We start from the raw sequence: 26481 nt of genomic DNA on the forward strand, positions 1-26481 counted from the left end.
CAGGCCAAAGATCCAAAATAAAAGATACCTGCAGGCCTGATATAGAATAGAGTTGGGTAGGGTAGAGTAGAATTGAATTGAATTGACAGTGAATAGATTTGTAACACAAGTCAAATTAGTAAATTCACGCTAGGTTACTATTAACAAGTAACAATAAGTCAAATAAATTATGCTATGATTAGAATAAGATTAGCGCAATGAACTTTGCATGTTTTCTTTTTGGTTTTAATTGTTTTTTCTTCTTCTTACTTCTTTTTTTATATCAAACTAGATTTTTTTCTGAGACGCCAGTAACAGCCACAGCTCTGAATGTGTTGGCATCGCCCAGGTTAATTAACCTGTCACGGCCCCGACCCGTCACGGATATCTCGGAGTTAAATAATCTTAACTGGTTTATGGTATGGAGAACTTTTGTCAAACAGCTTCCATTCCTGTTCATGTAATATATATTTGCCATAGTGGGATCAGAAAATCTAGTACATCTTTTTTTTTAAGTCATAGCCTTACCCTACCAATGCTCAGGTTCTACTGTATTTTCTATATCTCTCCGTAGCAAGGTGGCGCAGTGGTTAAATGCAGCACTGCAGGCTACTGCTAGATCAGCAGTTCAGCGGTTCAAATCCCACCGGCTCAGGGTTGACTCAGCCTTCCATCCTTCCGAGGTGGGTAAAATGAGGACCCAGATTGTTGGGGGCAATATGCTGACTCTCTGTAAACCGCTTAGAGAGGGCTGAAAGCCCTATGAAGCGGTATATAAGTCTACTGCTATTGCAAGAAAGAGGATTCGCCTTTTCCCTCCAAGGAGAAGAGAATTTTCTCAGGGGTTGGGAATGCATCTAATTAGCAATGAGGTGGCCAAGGACCTTGTGTAAATATCCCGTCTTTCATCGTTCAGTAATGTTGCCAATAATCTGTAGCTTTCTTAGCTCTACAAACTTCCTTTCAATCCCTTAAGAGGGAACTCTTCCCATGTGATTTTTTTAAAACAATGATGCTACAGTTGTCACTCTAAAGGGACTCTTGCCCTTGAGAAATGATTAAAGAATCTCCTTTTCAGCCCTGGGGAAATTTGGAGGAATCTTCCATCTCATATCCATCAGTTGGATGGACAATTTGGAAAAATTGGCGCAGCTCTAGCCAGTATTTATTTAGCTATTTAAACAATTAAGATGGATGCCCATCTTGCAAATGGGTTTAAAGTAGGTTTGAAACCAACACCAACAATCCAAAACAATTACTAAAAAGCAGAGACATCACCCTACCAACAAAAGTATGTATAATCAAGGCTATGATTTTCCTAGTTGCAAAGTATGGCTATGAAGGTTGGACCATAAGAAAGACTGAGTGCCAAGGAATGAAGGCCTTTGAATTCTGGTGCTGGAGAAGACTCCTGCGAGTCCCTTGGACTGCAAGGAGATCCAATCAGTCAGTCCTAGAGATCAACTCTGACTGCTCTTTAGAAGGCCAGATCCTGAAGAGGAAACTCAAGTACTTTGGTCACCTAATGAGAAGGAAAGACTCACTGGAGAAGAGCCTCATGCTGGGAAAGATGGAGGGCAAAAGAAGAAGGGGACCACAGAGAATGAAGTGGTTGACTGGAGTCACCGAAGCAGTTGACATGAGCTTGAATGGACTCCGGGGGATGGTAGAGGACAGGAAGGCCTGGAGGAGCATTGTCCAGGAGGTCGCGATGGGTCGGACATGACTTTGCAACTAACAACAACATAACAGCAATCAAACACAGCACAACTGAGGTCTAAAAAACAAAAAAAATCCACCCCTTCCATCCTGCAAATCGGGGGTCTCCAAACTTGGCAACTTTAAGTCTTGTGGGCTTTCAGAATTCTGCAGCCAGCCAAGCTGGCTGTACTAAATGTTCTAAATAAAGTTTGGAGACCCATGCTGTAAATGAAAGGGCACATAAACATCAAACTAACCAGGCTAATCTAACATATAAGCCTCAGTGTTTAAGGGGAAAGCCAAGTCCCTTAGACTTATGGAAGGCTAACAGGATTGGGGTGATCAGATTTACTGGGGGAATGCTGCTCCATAGGACAAGCAATTCAACTGAGAAAGCATCTCTTCCAGATTGTGTTTGATGGCACCGATTGACAAATGAGACCCGAGCATGCCCATCGTTGGATCTGGTGAAGTGAGCAGAAATGATCCAAGACAAGAGAACCTGCAAATTACCTGGCCTTGTGCCATGTACAGCTTTATAGATGACAACCAGTACCTTGAAATGCACTCAGAAACCCACTGGAAGCCAGTACAAGTTATGCAGCTGTGGTGTTATGTGTTTGCCTTGGGACATGCTCAAAAGTGCTCATGCCATAGAATTCTCAAGGACTTGTAGAATGTGTTGGCAAAGTCCAAATGGACGACATCACTCAGCCTTCATGTAGATCAGGGGTTGCCAACCTTGGCATCTTTAAGACATATGGACTTCAACTCCCAGAATTCCCCAGCCAGTCATGATCTACATAAAGACTGGGTGATATCCATCTGGACTTCTTTGGCACCTTCTGGCTTGGGAAATTCTAGGAGTTGCAGTCCACACGTCTTAAAGTTGCCAAGGTTGGATACCCCTGATGCAGATGTTGACCAAGAACCGACAGGGGGCATCCTGCAAAGTACGGCCTAGAAACAGATCCTTCAACAATTACTGAAACTAGCTGCAAAGAAAGGGACTCTCCATAGCCCCATGCAGTGGTGAAATTCAATTTTTTTTACTACTGGTTCTGTGGGCATGGCTCACAGGATGGACCTTCTCCAGGTGCCATCAGCTGGATAATGCCGGCTGGCGATGCCTCGGAATAGGGCCTTCTCTGTTGCCACTCCAGTCCTATGGAATGAGCTACCCCCAGAGATCCGGACCCTACCCACTCTTATGGCCTTCCGTAAAGCTATCAAAACCTGGCTTTTCCAGCTGGCCTGGGGCTGTTGACCTCTTGATTGAGGTCCAGCCCTGCTTAGACTGGGTGCATGTTGTGTTTCTTTTAATTTTGTTGTGTCTTATTGTTTTAATCCCTTCTTAATATTTCTTATTTCTGTAAGCCGCACGGAGTCCTCCGGGATTGGGCAGCCTATAAATTCAACAAATGGAAATGGAAATGGAATGGATGTAGTGTGGCTTGGTAGATGTGTCTTGATAGGCATGGCAGGGGAAGGACACTGCAAAATCTCCATTCCCACCCACTCTCAGGCCAGCCAGAGGTGTTATTTGCCGATTCTCTGAACTAGTCAAAATTTCCGCTACTGGTTCTCCAGAACCTGTCAGAACCTGCTGGATTTCACCCCTGGCCCCATGCCTCACCCCGCTACTCCCCTGAGCTGATCCAGAAGTATACCGTGATCAATGGTGTCAAAATCCACTGAAAGAGAGACCCAGGATGGATGCACTATCCCAAACCAACTAGAGATGGACCTCCTCCTCCTCCACCATTGGGCTTCAAAAATTTTAGCAAGAGGTTCTCTGCCTGGTTGCTGGATGGGTGTGGCCATGGTGGGCATGGCCTAGTCGGCCTCCTGCACCAGGGCAGGGTGTGTGTGTGTTTTTTCCCTCCCCAAGCTCTGAACGCTTTCCTTGAGCCTCCGGGAGGGCAAAAACAGCATCCCCAGGCTCCAGAGGCCCTCCGGAGGCCGGAAACAAGCCCATTTCTGGCATTCCTGAACTTCCGGTAGGCCCATTTTTTGCCCTCTCTGAGCCTCCAAGTACGTCCTGCATCCAAAACGGGCCGCGTGGGGAATCCTGGGAGGGGCAGGGTGGGTGGGGCCAGCCAGAAGCGGGATTTGGGGGTTCTCCGAACTGCACAGAATCTTAGCTACAAGTTTTCCCAAACCCCTGAGGACCCCCAGCAATGCACCCCTGGTTCTGAACCACATTTCAAGATGTTTGTTTCTCTTCTGATGTGGTCTCTGCAACTCCAGAATAGACTGGTAGAAACTTTTTTTCAGAACCTGAAAATCCACTATCAGTCAATATAGCCAGCATAGAAGCAGAGGGGCAATAGAAATGATTTAGTAGCAGGTTCACACAAGTTAAGTCCTGAAAATAATCGCCATGTTCCAAGAACACACTGCACTTAAACAAATAAATTGTGATTTACTGTATTTTTCGGAGTATAAGACGCACCTTTCCCCCCCTCAAAAGAGGGTGAAAATTTGGGTGTGCCTTATACACCAAATGTAGCCACGCCCACCCACCCCCACCCTTTGGCCTCTGCCTCCTTGCAGAGAATTTTACCTCCTTGCAGCAAACGGAGAAAATGGGGCTTGCGAAGGCGGCAATAAGCTATGGCAATCCCTGCAGCCTGAAACAGCTGATCGTGCTTAAACTGAAAGTGAAACGCTATTTGCTGCAAGGAGGCAAATTGCTGGGAGGCAGAGGGAGATTTTTTTTTCTAATCAGGCTAAACTGAAACAGTCTGTTTGCTGAAAGGAGGTAAGTCAATAACTATAAAGGCCAATAGAATGTTCAAATTATTAGACTTATCTTTTAAAGACTGCTTTATTATTGTTTTAGACAACTTAAAAAAACGAAGCTTTTTAAAAGAAATGCTTGATCTGAAGAGGACCAATGCTATTGTATCTTCTTTTAAAGGCACAAAATAATGTATATTTCCAGAAAGCCACATCAATTTTAACAACATCTGTACTAGTACAGTCTGAAATGTAACACCACAAAGAGTGTATATCTTCTGTACCGTTTGCTGCAAGGAGGCAAATTGCCGGGAGGCAGAGGCAGATTTCCCCCCCCCCCTTGTTTTCCTCCCCAAAAGCTTGGTGCGTCTTTCTGCATAATTTTTTTTTATTTTCCATTTTCATAGCATATAATCACATGTATACTATTACATAGTCAATATCATGTTGTATTATTAAGTAATTACATCAATTCATCTTACCATCAACTACCAAAAAAACCCCAAAAACAGTTATTGGCTCTTCTGCTTTCCATACACCATATTTATACCTTATCCAACACTTTCTTCCCCCTCTCTCCTCCCCCTCTCTACCTCCTTTCTTCCCTCCATCATCCTTTTCTACTCTACTTCCCCTTCCTTTCTCCTTCTCCTCTCTTCCCTTACCACTCCTCCTTATACATCTCATCTACCCCCCCTTACCCTCTCTCCTGTCCCTCTCTTCCTATCTTTCTTCTCTCCTCTGCTTCCCACTCTTCCTCTAATTCACTTGGTGTATTTCAGCTTCTGAGCAAACTCCCTTTTGTGATGATGGTATTTATAATTCCATTTCAATGTACGTAAAAAAGAAAAGATAGCAGTATACATATACAATCAATTACCTTAAAATCCAACACCCCTCCTCCAACCTAGTATACTACCCTCTCTCCCACCCTCAAGCTTGATGTGTCTTATAGTTCGGAGCCTCTTATACTCTGAAAAATATGGTAATATAAGAGCCTGGATTGTATGACATGCTGAGACCACACAGAAAGTCCTTGATTTACAACCATTTGCTTAGTGATTATTCAAAGTTACATGGCACTGGGAAAAGTGCCTTATTGCCATTTTCATACTTACAACTGTTGCAGCATCCCCACATAATCAAAATTGGACGTTTTGCAACTGACTCATATTTACGACATTTCAAGTGTCCGGGTTCATGCGATCACTTTTTGCGACCTTCTGACAAGCCAACTCCATGGGGAAGCCAGCTTGACTTAACATCCATGCTTCTGACTTAACAACTGCAGCGATTCACTTAACAGCTGTGGCAAGAAAGGTCGTAAAATGGAGCACAACTCACTTAACAATTGTCTTGCTTAGCAACAAAAATTCTGAGTTCAATTGCAGTCATAATTTGAGGACTACCTGTAGTTGAGTTCTTGCCACAACACAGTGAACCCAGGGGTGGGTTTCAAAATTTTTTTACCACCGGTTAGATGACCATGGCTAGATGGGTGGGCATACGACTGAGTGGGCATAGCCAACTTTACATCACTCAAGCACACTCAGTCACATGACCCCTCACCAAGCCATGCCCACCGAAATGGGTCATTTTTCACAAAACCGAAGGCATTTTTGCTTCCCTCAGCCCTGCTGAAGACTGCAGAGTGCTTCTGGGGGCTGAGAGAAGGCAAAAACGCCTCCATTTTTGCGAAAAATGGCCCATCTCTTGGACCTTTCTGGGACTAGCATGCACACACCATTAAAAAAGGGGGAAAATACATGTTTTCAATGAAGAGTGTTCTGCACATGTGCAGAACAGAAAATAAAAATGGTGTCACTCAGGATAGAACCGGTACGGTGATATGTCCGGCCGAGTTACTACCTATTTGGCCGAACCGGTAGGAACCCACCTCTGAGTGAACCACAAATGACCCAATTCCATATTAGACTCATCTAACTTATAGTATGAATGCAGCCACCCTGGCAGCTTTGCTTAGCAATGTCACAAAACTACTTTTAAGATGACAAATTACATTTATTTCTTATTTATTTATTACTCAAATTTATGTAGCTATCTGCCTCCCCCGCAAGGGGTGGCATATTAATTAATGGCGCACTTGAATTCAAAATGTTTCGAACTCTAACATTTCTTTCATGATTATAATATCCTGTTCAATATTCTAGGTTCAAAACCGCTGGGCTTTAGAGCACTTTACCAGAAGTGTTTTGACACCATTTGGACTGTTGTGGAAATGTTATGAGTGCAAAATGGTTGGGTCAAGTACAAAACACCAATTTCAGACTTAACACCTTTCTGTAGTGGTTGAAAGTGTAGGCTGGTAACCATACATTTTGAATTCAAAGTGACTGCTTTGATTTTGAACAGCCCTGCAAACTCCTAGCTATGTTTGAACAGAATCAAATGTATTTTTTTCATTGTGATCTTACCATATTCTTATGGAGTATGGTCTTTGATATGCCCCTGATAAATAACTCATGCATCACACCATCCTTCGTTAGCTTTTTTATGCTGCTTTAGGTGAGTTTTAACCCAGGTCAGGGTTTTGTTTACAGTGGTGGATCCTACCAGTTTAACAACCAGTTCGGTGATCGTGCGCTTCGCATGATGCACAGTTTTGAGAAAATGTAACTCCGCATTGCTGCTGGGGAGGAAAACAGCTGAGGTGCGGCAATCCGCTCTTCTGCATGACTCAGCTGAGAAGATATACTGTATTTTTCGGACTATAAGACGCATCAGAGTATAAGACGCACCATGATTTTGAAGAGGTTTTTTTTTAAAAAAGTTTTTACACTCTGCATGCCTTCCAAACTGTCTGCATACCTCGTTTTTTGCACACACAAAAAGGGGGGGGGGGCATGCAGAGCTTTGGGAGGCTTGTAGAGTGCTCCTGGGGGCTGGGGGCCCCAAAAACAAGCAAAATGTTTGCTCAATTTTGCTCTCCCCAGTCCCTAGGAGCACTTTGCAAGCCTCCCAAACCCTCTGCACATTCATTTTTGCAAAGGGGGCGGAGTTTCACTAGGGCAAAAATGCTGTATTCAGTGTATAAGACGCACCAAAATTTTCACCCTCTTTTTTGGGGGAAAAAGATGCGTCTTATACTCCGAAAAATACGGTAGGTGAGTTAAGCGCAGTAGCGGGCGGGTGGGCCTACTTCATCATTGGAGCAAACCGGTTTGTTCCCAGCTGAGGGTCGGAGCTACCAGTTCACCTGAACTGGTCCGAACTGGTAGAATCCCACCCCTGGTTTTCTAGCGGCTTACCAATTTGTGTGAAGTCAGTCTTAATGCAATTGACTCTATTGTGTAAACCCCAAAATTTAGTCAACCCCTCAGTCAAGTGTGTTCAATGTATGTGGCCCTTTCTCTCCCCATACCTGTTTCCACGTTTTTTATAGCGTGTTAGTCTCCTTTGTTCTGTTCTCTCCATCTTTTCTTGTTCACTCATACCCCAAGAGAATATATTCCCCATAGAACTAAGCTGCCGTGCAGCATTTGCAAAATAAATAAATAAGTTAGACAGATCTTAAATTGTAGTTACTTTCAAGACAGAAGCTGAATTGTGGTTATTTTTCCACTAGTTTCGCAATAATTCCTCGTACATTCTTAAACAGTCAGTCCCTAAGGGGGAGCAAAATCCATTTTGCTAAGGCACTGCAGGAGAAGGTGTCCAAATGAGAATACAAAGGAACATTCTTGTAAGCAGAGGTGGTATTCAGCAGGTTCTAACCAGTTCTGGAGAACTCGTAGCGGAAATTTTGAGTAGTTTAGAGAACCGGTAAATACCACCTCTGACTGGCCCTGCCCCCATCTATTCTCTGTCTCCCGAGTCCCAGCTAATTGGGAGAAAATGGGGATTTTGCAGTAACCTTCCCCTGGAGTGGGGAGGGAATGGGGATTTTATAGTATCCTTCCCCTGTCACGCCCACCAAGCCATACCCACCAAGCCATGCCATGTCCACCAAGCTACGCCCACAGAACCAGTAGAAAAAAAAAATTTCAATCCCACCACTGCTTGTAAGCCATCCAGAGTCGTTTGACAGTGTGATGGACAGCATATAAATTTAATAAATAAATATACATAAGATTCACCCAGCATACAAAAAATAAAAATCTTGAACACACCCTGAAAACTATCAAAACCAACGATGTGTTTTTACATGCTCAGAAACAGGAAACTTCGAAAATGGCTGAATGAAACGACTTAGAAGTGCCAAAAGGATAAAGGGAAGGGTGCAGAAAAATGCAAAAGGGGGAGAGTCACAACCATGACTTAAAAACATGGAAATAGGTAAAACTTTTCTGCCTCAAAATAGTACAGAACAGGTGGTCTTTCAGCCCAATATTTCTGTTGTTAAGTGAGACATTTGTTAGGTGAGTTTTGCCCCATTTTATCACCTTCTTGCTACAGTTGTTGATAAGTTACTAACATGATTACTAAGTAACTATAACTTACTCACTGACTTTGCTTGTCAAAAGGTTGCAAAAGGGGATCATATGACCTTGAGACACAAAAACGGTCACAAGTATGAGCATATTCTGACTTAGGCTTCCTGAGAAAGCATAAATCACAATCTTAGTCCCCAAAACCCTCTTTTATTTATACAGCTGTAAATTATGGTCATTCACAGTCCGCAAGGCTTCACAAGCAGTCCGCGAAGGTTCCGACAGATGTCTGCTCGAGTTGCCACAGTCTCTCAGGGGAATGTTAATAAACACCCACCTTATCTCCCTGGGAATGCTGCCAGAGACCTAATTGCCAAATGCAGAGCAAGGCCAAACTGAGCACAGAGTCAAACAGAACTTTTCAAAGCTTGAACTGACCAGATGAACTAATTGCTCCCTGCAAAAGCTCACATCCTGTTCCCTCCTCTTTAATGTCTTATGGGAAGGGCCAATCATCTCCAAACCTTACTCCCAAGTCGACCCCATTCCCTTAATTATTCTTGCCTTCTGGCAGCTCTGTGCATGCGCACATTGGACACAGGCACCTGTTGTTCTTCTGCCTCGCTAATGTCAGACTTCAGAGGCTCCGGAGGCAGCAAATAACTACCAGATGGCCTTGGTCCCCTCCCTGCCTCTGACGCAGAGCCCTCGTCTGAGCCTTCCCCAGACCCCAGGACTGGCCCATGTTCCTCCCCACCTCCTTACTGTCTGAATCTGCTGCCAGCTCTGCTGGCCGCTGACATGCCGCAACAGAACTGTTGCCCATGTTGCCCAGCATCTGAATTTTGATCACATGATCATGGGTATGCTACAGAAGTTGTGTGAAAAATAGTCATGTCACTTTTTTTCAGTGCCGTTGCTTCTTTTAACTGATCACTAAACAAACTGTTGTAACTCAAGGACTATCTGTATAACATCATGGGTCATCCAACAATGTTGAACAGTAGAAGATTTAGATGCCCAGAATTGGAGATACAGGAAGATGCTTTCGAAAGGGAGACAGGGGTTTGGGCAGAAATTTTGAAAACTAGGCAGTGGAAGAGGGTAGAGATGGGAGAAATCCCTAGATTGAACAGCCAAAAAATAGATGCAGAGAGAGACAAAGATCCAAGAGAGGAATATGGGAGGCAAGTCAAAAAAAGCATAGCAATTAAAGTATTGAAGTGGGCAAGAGACGATGGAGAGATTATTTCTTTTTATGGTTATTTTATGATTTGCTTTTCTTTTTCTCTCTCCTTTTTTAGGTAGGTGACATGATTAGAACTTAGGTAGGATAGAAAGTAAACGTCTTTTAATAAAGGGCAATATAATTAAAAGTTAGAATAAGAGATAAAAATAAGAGAAAGGGGGAATATTAATGTAGATATTTTTATATAATAAAATAAGAGCAATCACAAGAGAAAACATGGAATAATTGAATAATAACCAACTGCAATATAAGTATGTACTCCTATTAGAAATATATGTTGGTTGAATGCAATAATTATGATTAATTTTATTAGTTTTATTTCAGAGGTGGGTTGCTACTGGTTCGCACCCATTTGGGCGAACCAATAGTAGAAATTGAGACTGGGTCACTGAACCAGTAGGGGTGGCAGGCTGGCCACGCCCCTAAACAGTTCCCCGGTCACCCATGATGTTGCCAGCATGTTTTTTAGTCCTTTTTTAATGTTCTGTGCATTGCACACATCAATTTATAGGCAACTGTTCATGTGCAGCGCATGTCCGACATACGAGCAAGCAGTGAACCGACAGTAATGTCAGTAGTTACCCACCCATTTTATTTGTATTAGAATGTATGACACCCAGGTGCCAGTGTTCAAGCATTGATATGTTCATAAAAAAATAAAAAACTTAAAAACAAAAGATTTAGATCCCCCAAAAGGAAGCTGTTTTCACATACTGAACCTACACAGTGGCTGCCACAAGTTATAATTATAGACCTAGAGTGACATCATGGCTTGAAAAGTGGCATGGGACAAGCTCATGGTGAGTGGGAGCATCAGCAGTTTCTAATAATGACAGGCTGTCTCCCAGAGCAGACACAGCAGGCTAGGATTAAGTCAGTTGTGACGGCTCAAATTGTGGGAACTTTGTCTTGAAAAATCTACATTAAATCTACAGTTTGTCTTGTATCCTTTGTTATGTTTGTGGATCTTTTTTTTCCTCGTGTGGAGGTGCAGCATGTTAAGCATGTGGTAGGAACACAGTTCATAGATCACTGACAGTTAAGCCTGTGGTGTAAACACAGCTCATGGGTTTTTAATCTGATCCAGAAGAGGGATGATAAAGCTGTGGTAAAATTTGATTGGCAGCATCTTCATGCTAATTTGTACTTGTTCTCAGTTTGGACTGTGGCGATAGGGGACATTTAAGTTCATTCATGGAAAAGACCAGCTTTGTTTCTTCTCTTTAGGTGAAAAAAGGAGCCTTAACTGCAGTTCCCACACCACGGATAATTGATCTAGCCAAACCAAAGTGCTGTCCCACAACTTCAGAGAGTAAGTAATCCGACTACAGCTGGAAGGGACCTGGGAGGTCTTCTAGCCCATCCTCCTCTTTACCATTTTAGACAGATTGCTGTCCAGTCTCATTACAAAACCTCAAGTGATGGAGGCACCCACAACTTCTGGAGGCAAGCTGTTCCAATTGCTCTCACTGTTAGCAAGTTTCTCCTTAATTCCAGGTTGCTTCTCTCCTTGGTTAATTCCCACCCACTGTTTCTTATCTTGCCTGTTTTGGAAAATATGTTGACCCCCCCTCTTCTTCGTGGCAGCCTCTCAAATAGCAATAGCACTTAGACTTATACCGCTTCACAGTGCTTTCCAGCCCTCTCTAAGTGGCTTACAGAGTCAGCCTATTGCTCCCAACAATCTGGGTCCTCATTTTACCCACCTTGGAAGGATGGGAGGCTGAGTCAACTTTGAGCCTGATGAGATTCGATCTGTAAACTGCTGGCAGCTAGTGATCAGCAGAAGTAGCCTGCACCACTGCGCCACCATGGCTCTTAATTCCAAATACTGGAATACTGCTATCATGTCACCCCCAGTCCTTCTTTTCTCTAGAGTAGACATACTCAATTCCTGAGACCCTTCTTATATTTTAGTCTCCAGATCTTTAATCAACTTAGTTGCTCCTTCTTTGCACTTTTTCCAGAATCTCAACATCTTTTTTGTAATGTGGTTACCAAAACTGGATGCAGGATTCCAGATGTGGTCTTAAGTAATCTGTTCCTACCCTTCCTATTATTGACAAGATAAGCTTGCTCTTTGCACCAGTTTAGTTGCAGATCCTCTGGGGGCTCTTAGTTACAGGGGAGGGGGGAGATGTGTCACACTGCTTACTAAATAATAAATCTCTTTCCAATTTTTAGAAGATTAGCAACAGGAGAATAGAGCTGTACAAACATAGGTGCCTCTGTGCATTGGCTGAATGACTCCCTATAGCGCCTGAGATTCCCTTCCCACAGCGATACAGTGCAGGAATGGTTCCCCATTTCCCCATGAGGAAGGATGGATGAAGATGATCAAATCACAGACGTCAATTCCCTCTCCTCTACAAACATTTTTCTTGATTAAGGAAAAGGAATATATATATAAAGAAATGACTATTCTGATCCATAATTCAGCACATACTGGTCATATATCAAATGCTACCAAAAAATAATATCTCTTACAAACACAACACAGAAGGAAGGAAATGTTTAATAGATAGATAGATAGATAGATAGATAGATAGATAGATAGATAGATAGATAGATAGATAGATAGATAGATAGATAGAGATAGAGATAGATATATAGATAGATAGATAGATAGATAGATAGATAGATAGATAGATAGATAGATAGATAGATAGATAGATAGATAGATATAGATATAGATATAGATATATAGAGATGGATAGATAGATAGATAGATAGATAGATAGATAGACAGACAGACAGACAGACAGACAGACAGACAGACAGACAGACAGACAGACAGACAGACAGACAGACAGACAGAGACACTACAACCAAACAGCTTCTACCCTCAAAACGACGCTATAGGGCACTGCACAACAGAACTAGGCACAAGGACAGGTTTTTTTTTCCTGAATGCCATCACTCTGCTAAACAACTAATTCCCACAACACTTTCAAATTACCTACTAAGACTATATTACTATTATTATTCTTTTCCTTCCTAGTGCCTCTCTCTTTCCACTTATGACTATAACCATGTTGCTTGTATCTTTAAAATTTATATTGTTTTATTTGTTTCCTAGTATAACTTGATTGCTTATTAGTAACCTATGACTATCACTGTTATATCTTATGATTCTTGATGAATGTATTCTATTTTATTTTTCTTTTCATACACTGAGAACATATGCACCAAAGACAAATTCCTTGTGTGTCCAAGAAAATAATAATCATTGCTCTAAGTAGGGCAGTGATTCCTGTATTTTATTTAGTATGCCCGATATACAGATTTCCCAACAGAGAAAAAATATTTGTAGCTCAGGGTTGAAATGAAGAGTTCTTGGTGCTCTCTGAGTTTGGTAGTTCTCTTGCAGATGTTTCATTAACTGATGCACTGCAGTTTAGGTAATGAAACATGTGCAAGAAAACCAGCAAGCTGAGACTTCTCATACAGATTTTCCTTGCTTGTTAATAAAATCCATATAGCTAGGGATAAAATCTAGGGAAAACAGGCATCCTTGACAAACAGTCACTGTTATGAAATCATATTGACAGACCTTTGTATTTCAAATGCCAATTTAGCAATGGAATTACTAAACGTACTCTGAAATATCCGTACAGGTGGTCCTTGCTTAATGACCAGTTGTCAGGGTTCCAAGTAACACCCCCAACAAAATAAGACTTCAAGGCTTGAGATTTCTCAAGGTTCCATTTTGTTAGAGATGTCATATTGGCACCATATGAAAGCTTCCAGGTTTTCCCCACCCAAGTAAAAGTCCAAGCCCCTGCCCAGCATCCACATGTTCGTCACATGGCCCAATCAGCCACTGTCCCAACTGGAGATGTCTCCTAGTCACACCTCTCCAGGTGCAGGGCAACATGTCCTTGACTCTCTGAGAAAGGAATGTTACTTTGGCTATATATCTCCCATACTCCATATAATCTCCCCTCCCATTTTGCAAGTGTTATTGAATGCGGCAGGCCGGAAGGCCCAATGCAAAAGATGGCTTCCAGACCTGATACCAGTCTTATGACTATGCTAAATTACAACGGCAATGGAATGGGTGCTTTACAACCCATAAACCCTCCCAAACCATCTTAAATAAATGCACAGCGTCTCTCACAGTCATGTCAGTTTTATGAACAGTTGTAGCATTCTGTAGTCATGTGCCATTTGAGAGGGTTTTTTGCCAATTTCTGGCATTTTTTGCCAGTTTCAGGCAAAAAAGCCCATTGAAATGAATGGGTTTTCTTAACAATCACTTGTTCACTTAAGGACTGCTGTGAAAAAGGACAGAAAATTACCGTACTTCTGGTCACATGGGTGCCTTGACTTACAAACATACTTCTGGGCTCAATTACAGTTGTAAGTTAAAGACTACTTGTAGAAGCTAAACAGGTTTTTGTTAATATTGATTTCGTTTTAAGAAGGATCTTTCAGTGTTTTCAATGCATCTTTCAAAATACCATAATGTAACTATTAAAACCACTTTTGGCATCAAGACCAAACATTATTTGCTGAAATAAATGTATTCTGGTGAAATATTTTGAAGTTAATTAAACTCAGCTATTAAGTATTAAAAAGTTAAGATACATTGAGTCATGGTGGCAATATTATGTGAAGTCCAAAGGCTACCCTAAAGTTTTCTAAATTATTTTTAAACTGAGTTTTTTGCGAGTAAAAGAACTATGTCTATGAATCACTATCCAACTATAAGATTAACTATAATTCAATAGATAAATATAATAATTAATATACATCTATAATGAAATAGATCTCCAAACAAAAAAAAAATCCTCACTGCTTAGCTTTTAGTGGAGTTATATACTTATCTACAGATTTAGCCCCGAAAAGGAACTGAATTTTTGTTTTATTCCAGCCAATTATCAAAGCCAAATATATTCCAATGGAAGCATAAAAATTAAACCCATTATTTCCTAATACGTAGTTAATCAGAATTTGAGTATTGAAAAAGATGTCCTTGCCGTTGACTTTTTTGAATAGTGTATTATGATGCAATAAAAATGGGGAGAACTATCTTATAATTCAATTTTAATGACATTCAGTTAATTTTGGATACTCTTAAGGCAGGATAGGCTATGCAGAACCTATGAAAACCTGTGTGTTTGTAACATCTCATGGAACCTCAAAACTGTATTTGTGTGTGTGTGTGTGTGTGTGTATGTATGTATGTATGTATATATATATATATATATATGAATCATTATTAAAAATGGTTGAAAACCATATTGAAGCCATTTGTAATTTTAAGCATGAATGCTAAGATCTTGGGGAACTGATCACTGAAATTCCATGAGATTGCAATTGTTTTTAACTTTTGGCATTTATTGCCTGAAAGGATTGATGACTACTGCTCTTAGAAATCCTAAAATCTCTGCCAATTGCAAGCCACTTTCTAGAATTTAAATTAACTGTTTGGAAAAAAAACTGACTGTAGGCAGTTTCATCAAGATAAACAAAAAAGTCTAGATGCCACCTGAAACCTCAAGCCCTTAATATACCACTATTTCCACAAGAATCCAGTGGCATCCAATTTTATTTACTGTCAAGGCACAAGGAACAAGGCCCACACTGTCAGGCATTACATAATAAAGAATCATCATCTTCTTTTAACGACCGAATAATCCCTTGTGGGGTGGAGTCTAAGCAACTGAATGGAGCTATCAGAGTGTTTATTGGCTTGACGCCCTTCCTGTCGCCAATGCAGAGTATTGTTCAGTAGATATATTCTCATTGTGCCCAGAGAGAGAAATATCTGCCTCTGCCTAGGATCGAACTCTCAGCCCCCTGGTTGTGAGGCGAGAGCTCCACCTCTAGGCCACCACGCCACTCCTATTACGACAATAAAGAATAAGTGTAAATATTGTTGTATTTACAAGAATCTGACCAGACTGATTACATTCTCTTGGGAACGGTCAGATAAAAGCTTCAGGGAATTTGAGGGAGGTAAGGTCTGTGCCACTTTCTGTGCCCTCTCTTCACACGCACACATGCACACACACACACTGTAGCTGGAGATTTTATCTACAATAGTGAGGAAAATAACTAAATATGGTGCTTAAATTTTATATTAAGGAAAGAAAACTGGAAATAGAGTCTTACAATGTGTCAACTGCATGTAAAACAGTTTTACACTCAACTATATTTTCAGTTAATACTGTAGAGGTTGTGCTCGACTTATGACCACAATTGGGATTGGACTTTAAGTTGCCAAGCAATGTAGTTATTAAGTGAGTCATCATATGAGTGGACCCAATTTTACAATTATTTTTACTGTGGTTATTAAGCAAATTGCATGGTTGTTAAGTGGACCATGCAGTCATTAAATGACTCTGGCTTCCCCAATTGATTTTGCCTCTCAGAAGCCAGATGGGAAGGTCACAAATTACAATCACATAACTACAAGATAGTCTACAAGTCATAAATGGGCGCCAGTTGGCAATGGCCCCAGTTGTGGCCATGGGGATGATGGTGCAGTCATTACTCTAAAGACAGGTTGTAAGTCACTATTTTTGAAGCCATCATACCATTGTTAACTGTTGTTAACATTGTTAAGTCAAGGACTAACTGCAAAACCTTGATTTAGCAGACCATTTTGGGAGAAAGGTGTCCATTAAATCTGAATGTTTATTAAATCCAAATTAAATTGCTCCAAATAACAATAGAGCATTACATGACACAAAATATGTGAACTGATGCAAATTACTAATTATATAAATTAGGCTGATTGTTGATTTATGTAAACAAACTGAAAATAATGGATTTGTTTGTTCTCGCCGACTAGGCCTGGTTTGCTATATTTTACACCAGTTACATTTCAGAATAGAATTCACAGGCAGTTTGGTGTCAAACCTTTGCATCCATTTAATCCATTAATGAGAAGATTTTGAATCATGTCACCAAGATCTTTTGCTCCAAGTAGGAATGCTACACACTAGCTGAATTTGAGCAAAGGTAACTCTGGCCATGCCCTGTTTCCACCTGTGAAACCAGCAGGAACTGACTCCAGGTCTCCCAAGTAGTAAACTTGTTCTATCAAGGAGAGCAAAATCCTCTCTAGAGCTGACTGGAACATAAAAAGAAATTATTACTGCACAAACAGAAACCATGTCTTGGTAGGACTGTTTCTGTGTTGTCCCATTCAGACTCTCACAGCCTCTGGCCACTAAGTCAAGAATTCTACAGCATCTTTGGCCTAACCCAGGCTATAGATATTCATCTGGACATCAGCAGCATACTAATGATACTATATCTTAAATTGACAGGTAATATCTCCTTGCAGTCTCATGCAGGTGTTACAGAACAGAGGGAAGTAGAACAAACTCTGTGGCCCACCACTGGGAATATCAATCAGGCCAATCCCTCAAACTGACTGGCATCACCCACTTAAGAGAGAAGTAGAATCATGGCAGAACAAGGCTTTCTATCTTAACACTTTGAAGCAGTTTAGAAAGAGACTGTTGTTGAGCCTATAGAGTGCCACCAATTCAAGAGTCTATGGAGATTCTCAGTCATCTAGGTCATGGTTATCCCAAAGGTGCTTTTTCAAAAGGCAACCGGACTTCCTTGGTTTTGCTTGAAGATGGTTCTTTTCCTCCAAAAAGCTTCTTCAGTTCCAACTGAAGGACCATTAGCTTTTCAACAACCTTCCCTAAAAGAAGAAGGTGGGCAGTTCTCCAATACAGCTAAAAGATCTCTTCAAGAAAATCCACTTCATCTTCTTCATCAAAATATCTGGCAAAAACCCTCAAAAAGGATTCCAGTTACTCATACCCTTTATTCCAGTGGTGAAATTCATTTTTTTTACTACATTTACATTTACATTTTATTGAGATTTATAGGCCGCCCTTCTCCCTGAGGGGACTCAGGGCGGCTTACAATCACAAGGGGAGGGGGTGCAGTACCAAGAGACAAACAATAGTGAACAAAATAAAATGGTAAACCACAACATGCATTCAAAAGTCAACACTCGGGCGGGCAAATTGGAAACCTATCCCCAGGCCTGCTGGGAGAGCCAGGTGGTCTGGATGGTGGTGAGGGTACGAATCTCAACGGGGAGCTCGTTCCACAGGGTCGGAGCTGCAACAGAAAAGGCTCTCCTCCGTGTAGTCGCCAGTCAACATTGACTGTCGGATGGAATTCGGAGGAGGCCCAGCCTGTGCGATCTAATCGGTCGGAGGGAGGTGATCGGCAGAAGGCGGTCTCTCAAATATCCAGATCCACTACCATGGAGTGCTTTAAAGGTGGTCATCAATACCCTGAAGCGCACCCGGAGACCGACAGGTAGCCAGTTCAGCTCGCGGAGGATGGGTGTAATGTGGGCGAACCGCGGTGCGCCCACTATCACTCGCGCGGCTGCATTCTGGACTAACTGCAGTCGCCGGATGCTCTTCAAGGGCAACCCCATGTAGAGCCCATTGCAGTATTCCAGCCTAGAGATCACAAGGGCTCGAGTGACTGTTGCGAGAGCCTCCCGGTTCAGGTAGGGCCGTAACTGGTGGACCAGGCGAACCTGGGCAAATGCCCCCCTGGTCACAGCCGACAGCTGATGGTTGAAAGTCAGCTGTGAATCCAGGAGGACTCCTAAGTTACGGACCCTGTCTGAGGGGTATAAAATTTGACCCCCCAGCCTGAGTGTTGGAATGTCAGCCAAATTATTGGGAGGGAAGCACAACAGCCACTCGGTCTTGTCCGGGTTGAGTACCAGTTTGTTAGCGCTCATACCAGTTGTTTACTACCAGTTCTGTTGGCATGGCTTGGTGGGCATGGCAGGGGCAGGATATTACAAAATCTCCATTCCCACTTCACTCCAGGGCCAGCCAGAGGTGGTATTTTCCGGTTCTCCAAACTACTCAAAATTTCCGCTACCGGTTCTCCAGAACCTGTCAAAACCTGCTGAATTTCACCCCTGTTTTATTCTCTGCTAGCTCTGGTGCTGCCTATTGACTGGGTAGTATAATCCCAGAGGAGCAGACTGCAACTTGAGTCTCATAGTTAATGCTACATAGCTTCAGGTGGAAACTGTGTGCAGAGAGCTTTTGCCCATCTTGCTGGTTCACTGGCTGTAGTCCTTTCTAAAACAAGAGAACCAGGTGACAGTAATTCATTTTTTCATCACTGTGCATGAACACTTCACTCTACACCAGTGGTGGGATTCAAATAATTTAACAACTGGTTATCTGCCCTAATGATTTCTCCCAATAACCAGTTCACCAAACTGCTCAGAAACTTAACAACTGGTTTTCCCAAAATGGTGCAAACTGGCTGAATCCCACCACTGCTCTACACTGCCTTTGAACACCACCCAGAAATTTCATTTCAAAAGGCAGCGAGTTATTTTGGGGGGCCCGTGTTCATCACCATAAATGTGTTCCACTGATGCTTCAGGCCTTGAACTAATCTATTTTTTTCTAGGTGCAATTCAAGGGCTTGGCTTTACATAGCTTGGCTACTCAGGTTATGACTGACTCATCTGATTCATGCATGTCAGGAAAACTGCTTGTGACCCACTGTTGTGGATGATCACATGGATGATTTGCAAGGGTTTGTTTTTCAGCAATCGCCATTATGTGGTGGAAGTCTTCCTGCAAACTTGTTGCCCTAGTGTTAACATTCTGAAATCTGCTAACCACAGAATGCTTATGGTAACTCAGATGAGCTGTGGGTTTTGGTGGTTTTTTTCCATTGTAATTTGTAATGCTACTTGATATAACTACTTATCTATTCTTTGTCATTGTTTTATTGCACTTCTATCATACACATTGCAACTGTTAAGGATGTACAGTAATTGATTGCAAAGTGCAAACTGAATAAATACTTGATAAAATAGTTTGATCAAAGCCAAGATGAGGTTAAACAAATGTCATAACATTCTTACTGAAATTTTTTTAAAGAACAATAACTTTCCAGCTTAGTTTTGAAAGTCTTCAATTCTGATCATTATATCTACAACCTTCAGTACATTGCTTTAAGCCGAGGATTCTCTCATTATTGGCTCTGATATAATATTGCTCCGGCTTCCAGAGGTGGTTCAGTGATTAAACCCAAAGGATCCACTCTTAGTGGACATGGGGGCTTTCCCTATTTTTAAATGCAATGACCCGAAACGAGGTGAGAGAGGCATAGTAAATTTCCTGCTGATAACATTTTTTGTTGACTTCAAGGATGAATGAACACTTTACCATAGCAGTGGGAAGGTCCATAGAACAGTGCTGCAGCAAGCTGTTAGAGTGGGGCAGGGACCAGAATGAAGGTATCCTAGCAGATGCATGTCTGACTGCATCCTTAACAAAATCACTAGTACAGGGACAATTTGCTATGCATTCTGTGTAACTATTATAATTTGAGCTCTCATTCTGCTTAGTAATAAGTATACCCCTTAGTGTATTGCAATTTCTAAAATTTTGATTGCAACCTTGGTATTAATTCATCCCATTATGACATGAATGAATAATATCAAGGTTGCAATCAAAAATTTAAAAATCCAATAGCCAAAAAGCATCCTATGTATTAAATACTTGTTTAACAAAAAGGACTTTAAATATTAAGGTGTACTTACTTTTGGTGCCCAACTCACACATAAGAGCAAGCATGGGGAAAAAAACCACTCTCTTCTTGACTTGCAATCTCTATAATGAAGTGGGAGAAAACAGCTGAGTTGGTCTTTCTTTGCTTAAACTGCTGGACAGCAATGTAAACCCTTGGATCCAACTCTTTCTATCATCCAAGGTACCTCATAAGAGGAAAGCTGCATTTATAAAATCAATTCCTTAAAACTACTAGATATTTAAAATCTTATTGTTTGAGGAATTTTGCATCATTTTAGTTTATCTTTGAATTTTTTTAGAAACATTGGTCATGGTCAGTTTAGCCTTTAACCCTTGCTTCTCTCTCCTGGGTTTGTTCTTACAGAGCCACATAGAAGACGCCGTTCTCTTCCTACAGCAGAAAAATTAGACAAACTCTCCAAACCCCGGATCTATATTTTTGAAGAGCACGACCCATACAAAATTTCCAAGGCTGCTCTCAAATACAATCCTTCTCCCCGCATTATTGAAATTAGTCATCCAGCAAGAGTGCGAGGAAGAATAATTTGAATTGTGCAGATGTTGGTTTTCCTTGTTTCTGTATTATTTGGGAAACCAATTAAAGGATTTTGCGTCTCTCAGAACTGTAAACTGCCTATCATATACAATGGATCAGTGGTTAGACCCCTGGCTACTTCTGCCTGATGACCTTAACTCAAACAGATTCTTCTCAGCTTGATCTTCAGCACAATTCCATCTGCCGGAAACATTGCTGGTTCTTTGGAATCAAGTAATATCATAAATTACAGAAATCCTTGCTTAAGCCAATCAGATTCTGGCTGTGATGCATTTCAATACCTTATCTTAAGATGTAGAATATGCACAAATTATCATTTTTTTGATAAGAACATAACAAATCCTCCAACATTATATGTGGGTAATTAATTTTTTACAACTAAAGTAAGAGAAGCAAGCAAGAAAAAACATATTAGGCCTAGACTCTATTACAAAAGCACTCACTGGACATTAAAATCCAGATCTTTAATATTGCACTAAAGCAAACAGAATCTACACCCCAAGGATTTTAAATTGTATTCTTTCTTGTCCTATATTTGAACAAAGCAAAAATATTTATGTTGTTACATCAAATGTTTTTAAATATTTGAAATTTCCATTAACACAATTTCCTTTCTTTTACTAAACATATTAGTGCTTTTAGGAATACTTGCCTCCATGATGTCCTTTTTATCTAATAGTTGATTAATATATGCATCATAGAAACTTAACAGTTCTATGTATAAGCCAATTCTGTTGCAAAATGCCATGTTTACATTGATATGTTGGTTTACATTTATATTTAGAATCAAATTTGAAAATTTCCAACAGGTCAGGTAGTACTCGTAAGAAATATAGAACATTGTTTTTCTACTAACTTTAAACAGTAGACATTTAAATATTTCTGGGCAACTTACAAGTGCTATTCCTTCATTCCTGAATAACATTATGGTAATTCTTAGTTTAGGTTCAGGGGTGCATTTTTTGAAGGCTACCCTAAACTTGATGCAACTTACAGTATCCAGAACTGTTCTCTCCAAAGTGAACTGCACAACAATCAATTTGGAAGAATTGCGGAGAAAGGTTTAAAGGATGGAAAGAGTGCTTTTAGTCTCTATAAAGCTTAGAAAACCAATATTGCCCCTTAACTTTCCCAAATTTATAACATGCAAGAAGATATGAGCCAAAATGTTTGGCTCCATCCACTTTGACAGTTCTACAAATTGTGAAAGAGAGTCTGGGGACCACATATGGACAGTTTGGGGAAAAGAACATATATCAGAAAGTATGCTGCAGAGAGGCATGATCTTATGCAATCAATGTAGTCAACACAGCAAAGTTTAAACCAAAAATAAGCAGAAGATGGATGATTTTCAGTAGATCAAAAAGTGTTTTTAATGCTATTTATGCATGCATTCATTCAATTTATAGCGCTGTCCATCTCAATGTGTGACTCTTGTTAATAATTAATAATTAATTTCAATATAATAACAATTACCTATAGTCTTTTACTTGTTGAATCCAGCTGCTGAAATCAAGAAAATAGGAATACGTTTTGTGTGAAAAAAGTTGTTTGTGTATCCCAAGCCTATATTTAAAACAAATTCCTCAGATTAACTATGCTGTCCCTTTGTTGAAGAACTTCAGGATTAATAGAGCCGAGGTGGCGCAGTGGTTAAATGCAGCACTGCAGGCTACTTCAGCTGACTGCAGTTCTGCAGTTCGGCTGTTCAAATCTCACCGGCTCAAGGTTGACTCAGCCTTCCATCCTTCCGAGGTGGGTAAAATGAGGACCCGGATTGTTGTTGGGGGGCAATATGCTGACTCTGTAAACCGCTTAGAGAGGGCTGAAAGCCCTATGAAGCGGTATATAAGTCTAACTGCTATTGCTATTCTCTATTAATAAATTAGGTTCTAAAACCTGAAGTCTACCTGTCCCTGCTCCAAAGAAAATTATGGAATGATTTATTTAATTATTTAACACCTTATTTTGCTGAATTGCCTGTGGACAATGAAACGTTTCCATTCATATACTTCTATCACTATTTCTGTGTCTCCAATTTTTTAATCTTAGAATCTTAATTTTTGCCTTGTCGCTTGCGCGTTTTCAGCAGAATACAGTAACTGATTTCACATACTACACTGTACAGTCTATGCATTAAGTAAAATATAATAAGTGGATTCATAACCAAATCAAACCATGGATGAACCCAAATAATAGCTCATAGACTAAAGATGATAAATTTAATCACCAAAAAAACCAGTCAGTCTGGCTCTACGAGATTCTGGATGAAAAAAGCCTATAGATACCTGGAAACATCATGCGTGATATTCATCCTTTATCTTAGCTTTGTCCTTTTTCCTGTTAATTTTTACAATTCATTAACTCTTTACTATTCATTTCTTATTCCTGTTCTTTCACTACATTCTTTTAACCCACTAGTCCATTTTGACTACTTTCATGTACCATACATACTAATTTTCCCACATTTAACTTTGATCACATGAACTGAATCACATTTTGCACTCAACATACTTTAATGTTGCCCAGTGATGTTCCTTATTCTCCTGCCTGTCAAAATTCTGCCTTATCCCCATGTTTTATTCCACTTACTTTTTTGGTGTCCACTTTTCATTTTGTCCATTAACATTATTTCTCATACGTGGCCTACAATTTGCCTATTTTTAATCGGAGCCATTCTTTTCTCTGCTGGGTATTCACAATAATTCATATTCTTATGTATTAAAACTGGATAAAACGTGACCCGTCAAAACCACGGTAGACAAAACCGCGCTTGACGAAAGCGCGTACCTGACGTCATCAGCAGCGCGACGAAAAAAATTAAAAATAAATTAAATTGAAATTAAAATAAAATTAAAGCAAGCCAATTCACATAAAGGTAAGGATTAGGTTTAGGTTTAGGGTTAGGTTAAGGGTTAGGGTTAGGGTTACGTTAAGCGTTAGGGTTAGGTTTAGCGCTAGGTTAAGGGTTAGCGTTAGGTTTAGCGTTAGGTTAAGGGTTAGGTTTAGCGTTAGGTTAAGGGTTAGGTTTAGGGTTAGGTTTGGGGGGGTTAGGGTAAGGTTTTCGCTTTAATTTTAAATTTACCGTTCACAGCGCGATGTTTTCGTCGCGCTGTGATGACGTCATGTATGCGCTTTCGTCGAGCGCGCTTTTGTCTACCGCGGTTTTGTGGTGGAACCGGATAAAATTGCAATGTGCATTATATAGGGCTGTCTTGGAAAGCTACTTTGAAATTCCAGTTGGTACAAAATACAGATCCCTTCCTCGTCTTGAGCCCTGTTATAACCGTGATGGTGAACCTGTGGCAATCGGAGCCATATTTGCTGTCACGGCAGCCCTCAGGTCCTGTCTGCACTGATTTTTGGCCTTCCGGAGGGCCTGGGAAGGCCGTTTTCGCCCTCCTTAGGCTCCAGAGGCTTTCCTGAAGCCTGGGGAGGGCGAAAAACAACCCAACGGGCAAACTTCCAGTCCCCTAATCATCTTTGTTGCTCTTCTCTGCACTCTTTCTACAGTCTCGATGTCTTTTTTTACATCGTGGCGACCAAAACTGAATGCCATATTCCAAGTGTGGCCTTACCCAGGCATTATAAAGTGGTATTAACACTTCACGTGATCTTGATTCTATCCCTCTGTTGATGCAGCCTAGAACTGTGTTGGCTTTTTTGGCAGCTGCTGCACACGGCTGGCTCCTATTTAAATGGTTGTCCACTAGGACTCCAAGATCCCTCTCACAGTTACTACTATTGGAACACTGGAAGTTTTTAAGAAGATGTTGGATAGCCATTTGTCTGAAGTGGTGTGGGGTTTCCTGCCTAAGCAGGGGGTTGGACTAGAAGCAGTGTTTCCCAACCTTGGCAACTTGAAGATGTCTGGACTTCAACTCCCAGAATTCCCCAGCCAGCATTCGCTGGCTGGGGAATTCTGGGAGTTGAAGTCCAGACATCTTCAAGTTGCCAAGGTTGGGAAACACTGGACTAGAGGACCTCCAAGGCCCCTTCCAACTTTGTTGAATTATAAATTCAACAGGCACCACGTACACTGTACCTGTGCCTTTGGTTTTCCTTGCCTAAATGTAGGACCTTACTTTTCACGCCATTCTTCCTTCATCCTTTCCTTCCCCAGGAAGCCCCCTCAGCTCTCCCTCTTCAGCCTCCCTGACATCCCCCCAATTCCTTCCATCTCCCCCCCTCCTGTTTTTTACCTCAGCTTCTCCCTTTCGCCCGCGTTCCTCTCCCCTCCCGGCGGGTCGCCAGAGCCGGCTCCCCGCTCCCTCCAGGTCCCCGCTGGGCTCCGAGACCCTCACCTGCCTCACCTGTCCCTACTTCTCCGCCGCCCTTCGACGTTTCCCCCCCTCCCCACCCCTCAGCTTTCCACGCCCCTCCACCCCACATTTTTACCTCAGAGCTCCCTCGGGTCGGCCTCCCCCCCCCACCCATCGACGACCACCCCCCCACCCACCCATCACCCGCGCGCACCCCTCACCTCCTCCCAGCCCCCCCCCTCTCTCGCGCGCGCGGCCCTCCCCTCCCGCTCCGTTCCCGTGCGCGGCAGCCAATCAGCGCGCGCCTCCACATCCGGGGCTCTCCTGCCTCCCCCCCCCCCGCCGCCGTTCTCACTCTCGGCTATGGCGGAGGTGAGTGTGTGAGAGAGAGAGTGGGGGGAAGGAGAAAGTCGGCTCCCTCTCCCCCTCCCCCCTCCTCCCCTCCCCCCTCCGAAGAGAAGGGGGCACCCCGCGGGGGGAGGGGGGGGACTGTCGGGGAGCAGGAAGTGGGGAGCCAGGGCAGGGGCTGTTTTTGGGGAGGGGGGGAGCAGGTGGGACTTGCAGGTGAGAGAGTTCCTGGGTGGGGGGGATGTGGGGGGGGATGAAGGGGCCGGAGAGGATGGAGGAGTTGGGACTTGGGTGGGGGTGCAGCGCCTGGGGTCGGAGGGGCAGGGCAGGAGGGGAGTCTCGAGTGGGTCAGAGTTTGTGGGGTTATGGTGGGGGGGAGGTGGGAAGGTGTGGCCGAGCGGGGGGCACTTCGGGAGGGTCGTTAAAACTTCTGGAGGGACTTTGGGTTACTGGGGGGGCTCAGCAAGGATGGGCAGGTTTGAACGATGGGGATGGAGGGGGGCAAACTTGTGGACCAGAGGAAGATTTGGGGGTGCAGAGCTGAAGGTGGGAGTGCTGAGGCCTTCTGGGTGTGGGGGGGCAGGGAGCTGATGAGGGATTGGGGTGCTCTGCACAGATCTGGGGTGCAGGGGAGGTAGAACTGTTGCCCTTAGGATTGGGGGTGCAGGATTGATTAGAGGGCAGGTAT

The 26481-nt window shown here is 42.2% G+C and overlaps 1 protein-coding gene and 1 long non-coding RNA gene across 2 annotated transcripts in view; both read left to right on the forward strand.

Moving 5' to 3' along the window:
- The first annotated feature begins 276 nt into the window (after positions 1–276).
- LOC148049852 (uncharacterized) lies at positions 277–21245 on the forward strand. Its single transcript, XR_015695267.1, has 3 exons — positions 277–398; positions 11290–11374; positions 20992–21245. It is a non-coding gene; the product is annotated as an uncharacterized LOC148049852 (long non-coding RNA).
- A 4545-nt stretch (positions 21246–25790) lies between these two features.
- MIER2 (MIER family member 2) overlaps positions 25791–26481 on the forward strand; it is a 73902-nt gene continuing 73211 nt past the window's right edge. Inside the window, exon 1 of the mRNA XM_087703310.1 lies at positions 25791–25817. Within this exon, the coding sequence (XP_087559436.1) occupies positions 25809–25817 (9 nt within the window). The 5' untranslated portion in view covers positions 25791–25808. The remainder of the gene's footprint in view (positions 25818–26481) is intronic.

Source organism: Thamnophis sirtalis, unplaced genomic scaffold, assembly GCF_051295495.1.
Source record: "Thamnophis sirtalis isolate CommonGarterSnake01/CBP01778 unplaced genomic scaffold, rThaSir2_p1.2 scaffold_1, whole genome shotgun sequence".
In the NCBI taxonomy this organism is placed as follows: Eukaryota; Metazoa; Chordata; class Lepidosauria; order Squamata; family Natricidae; genus Thamnophis; species Thamnophis sirtalis.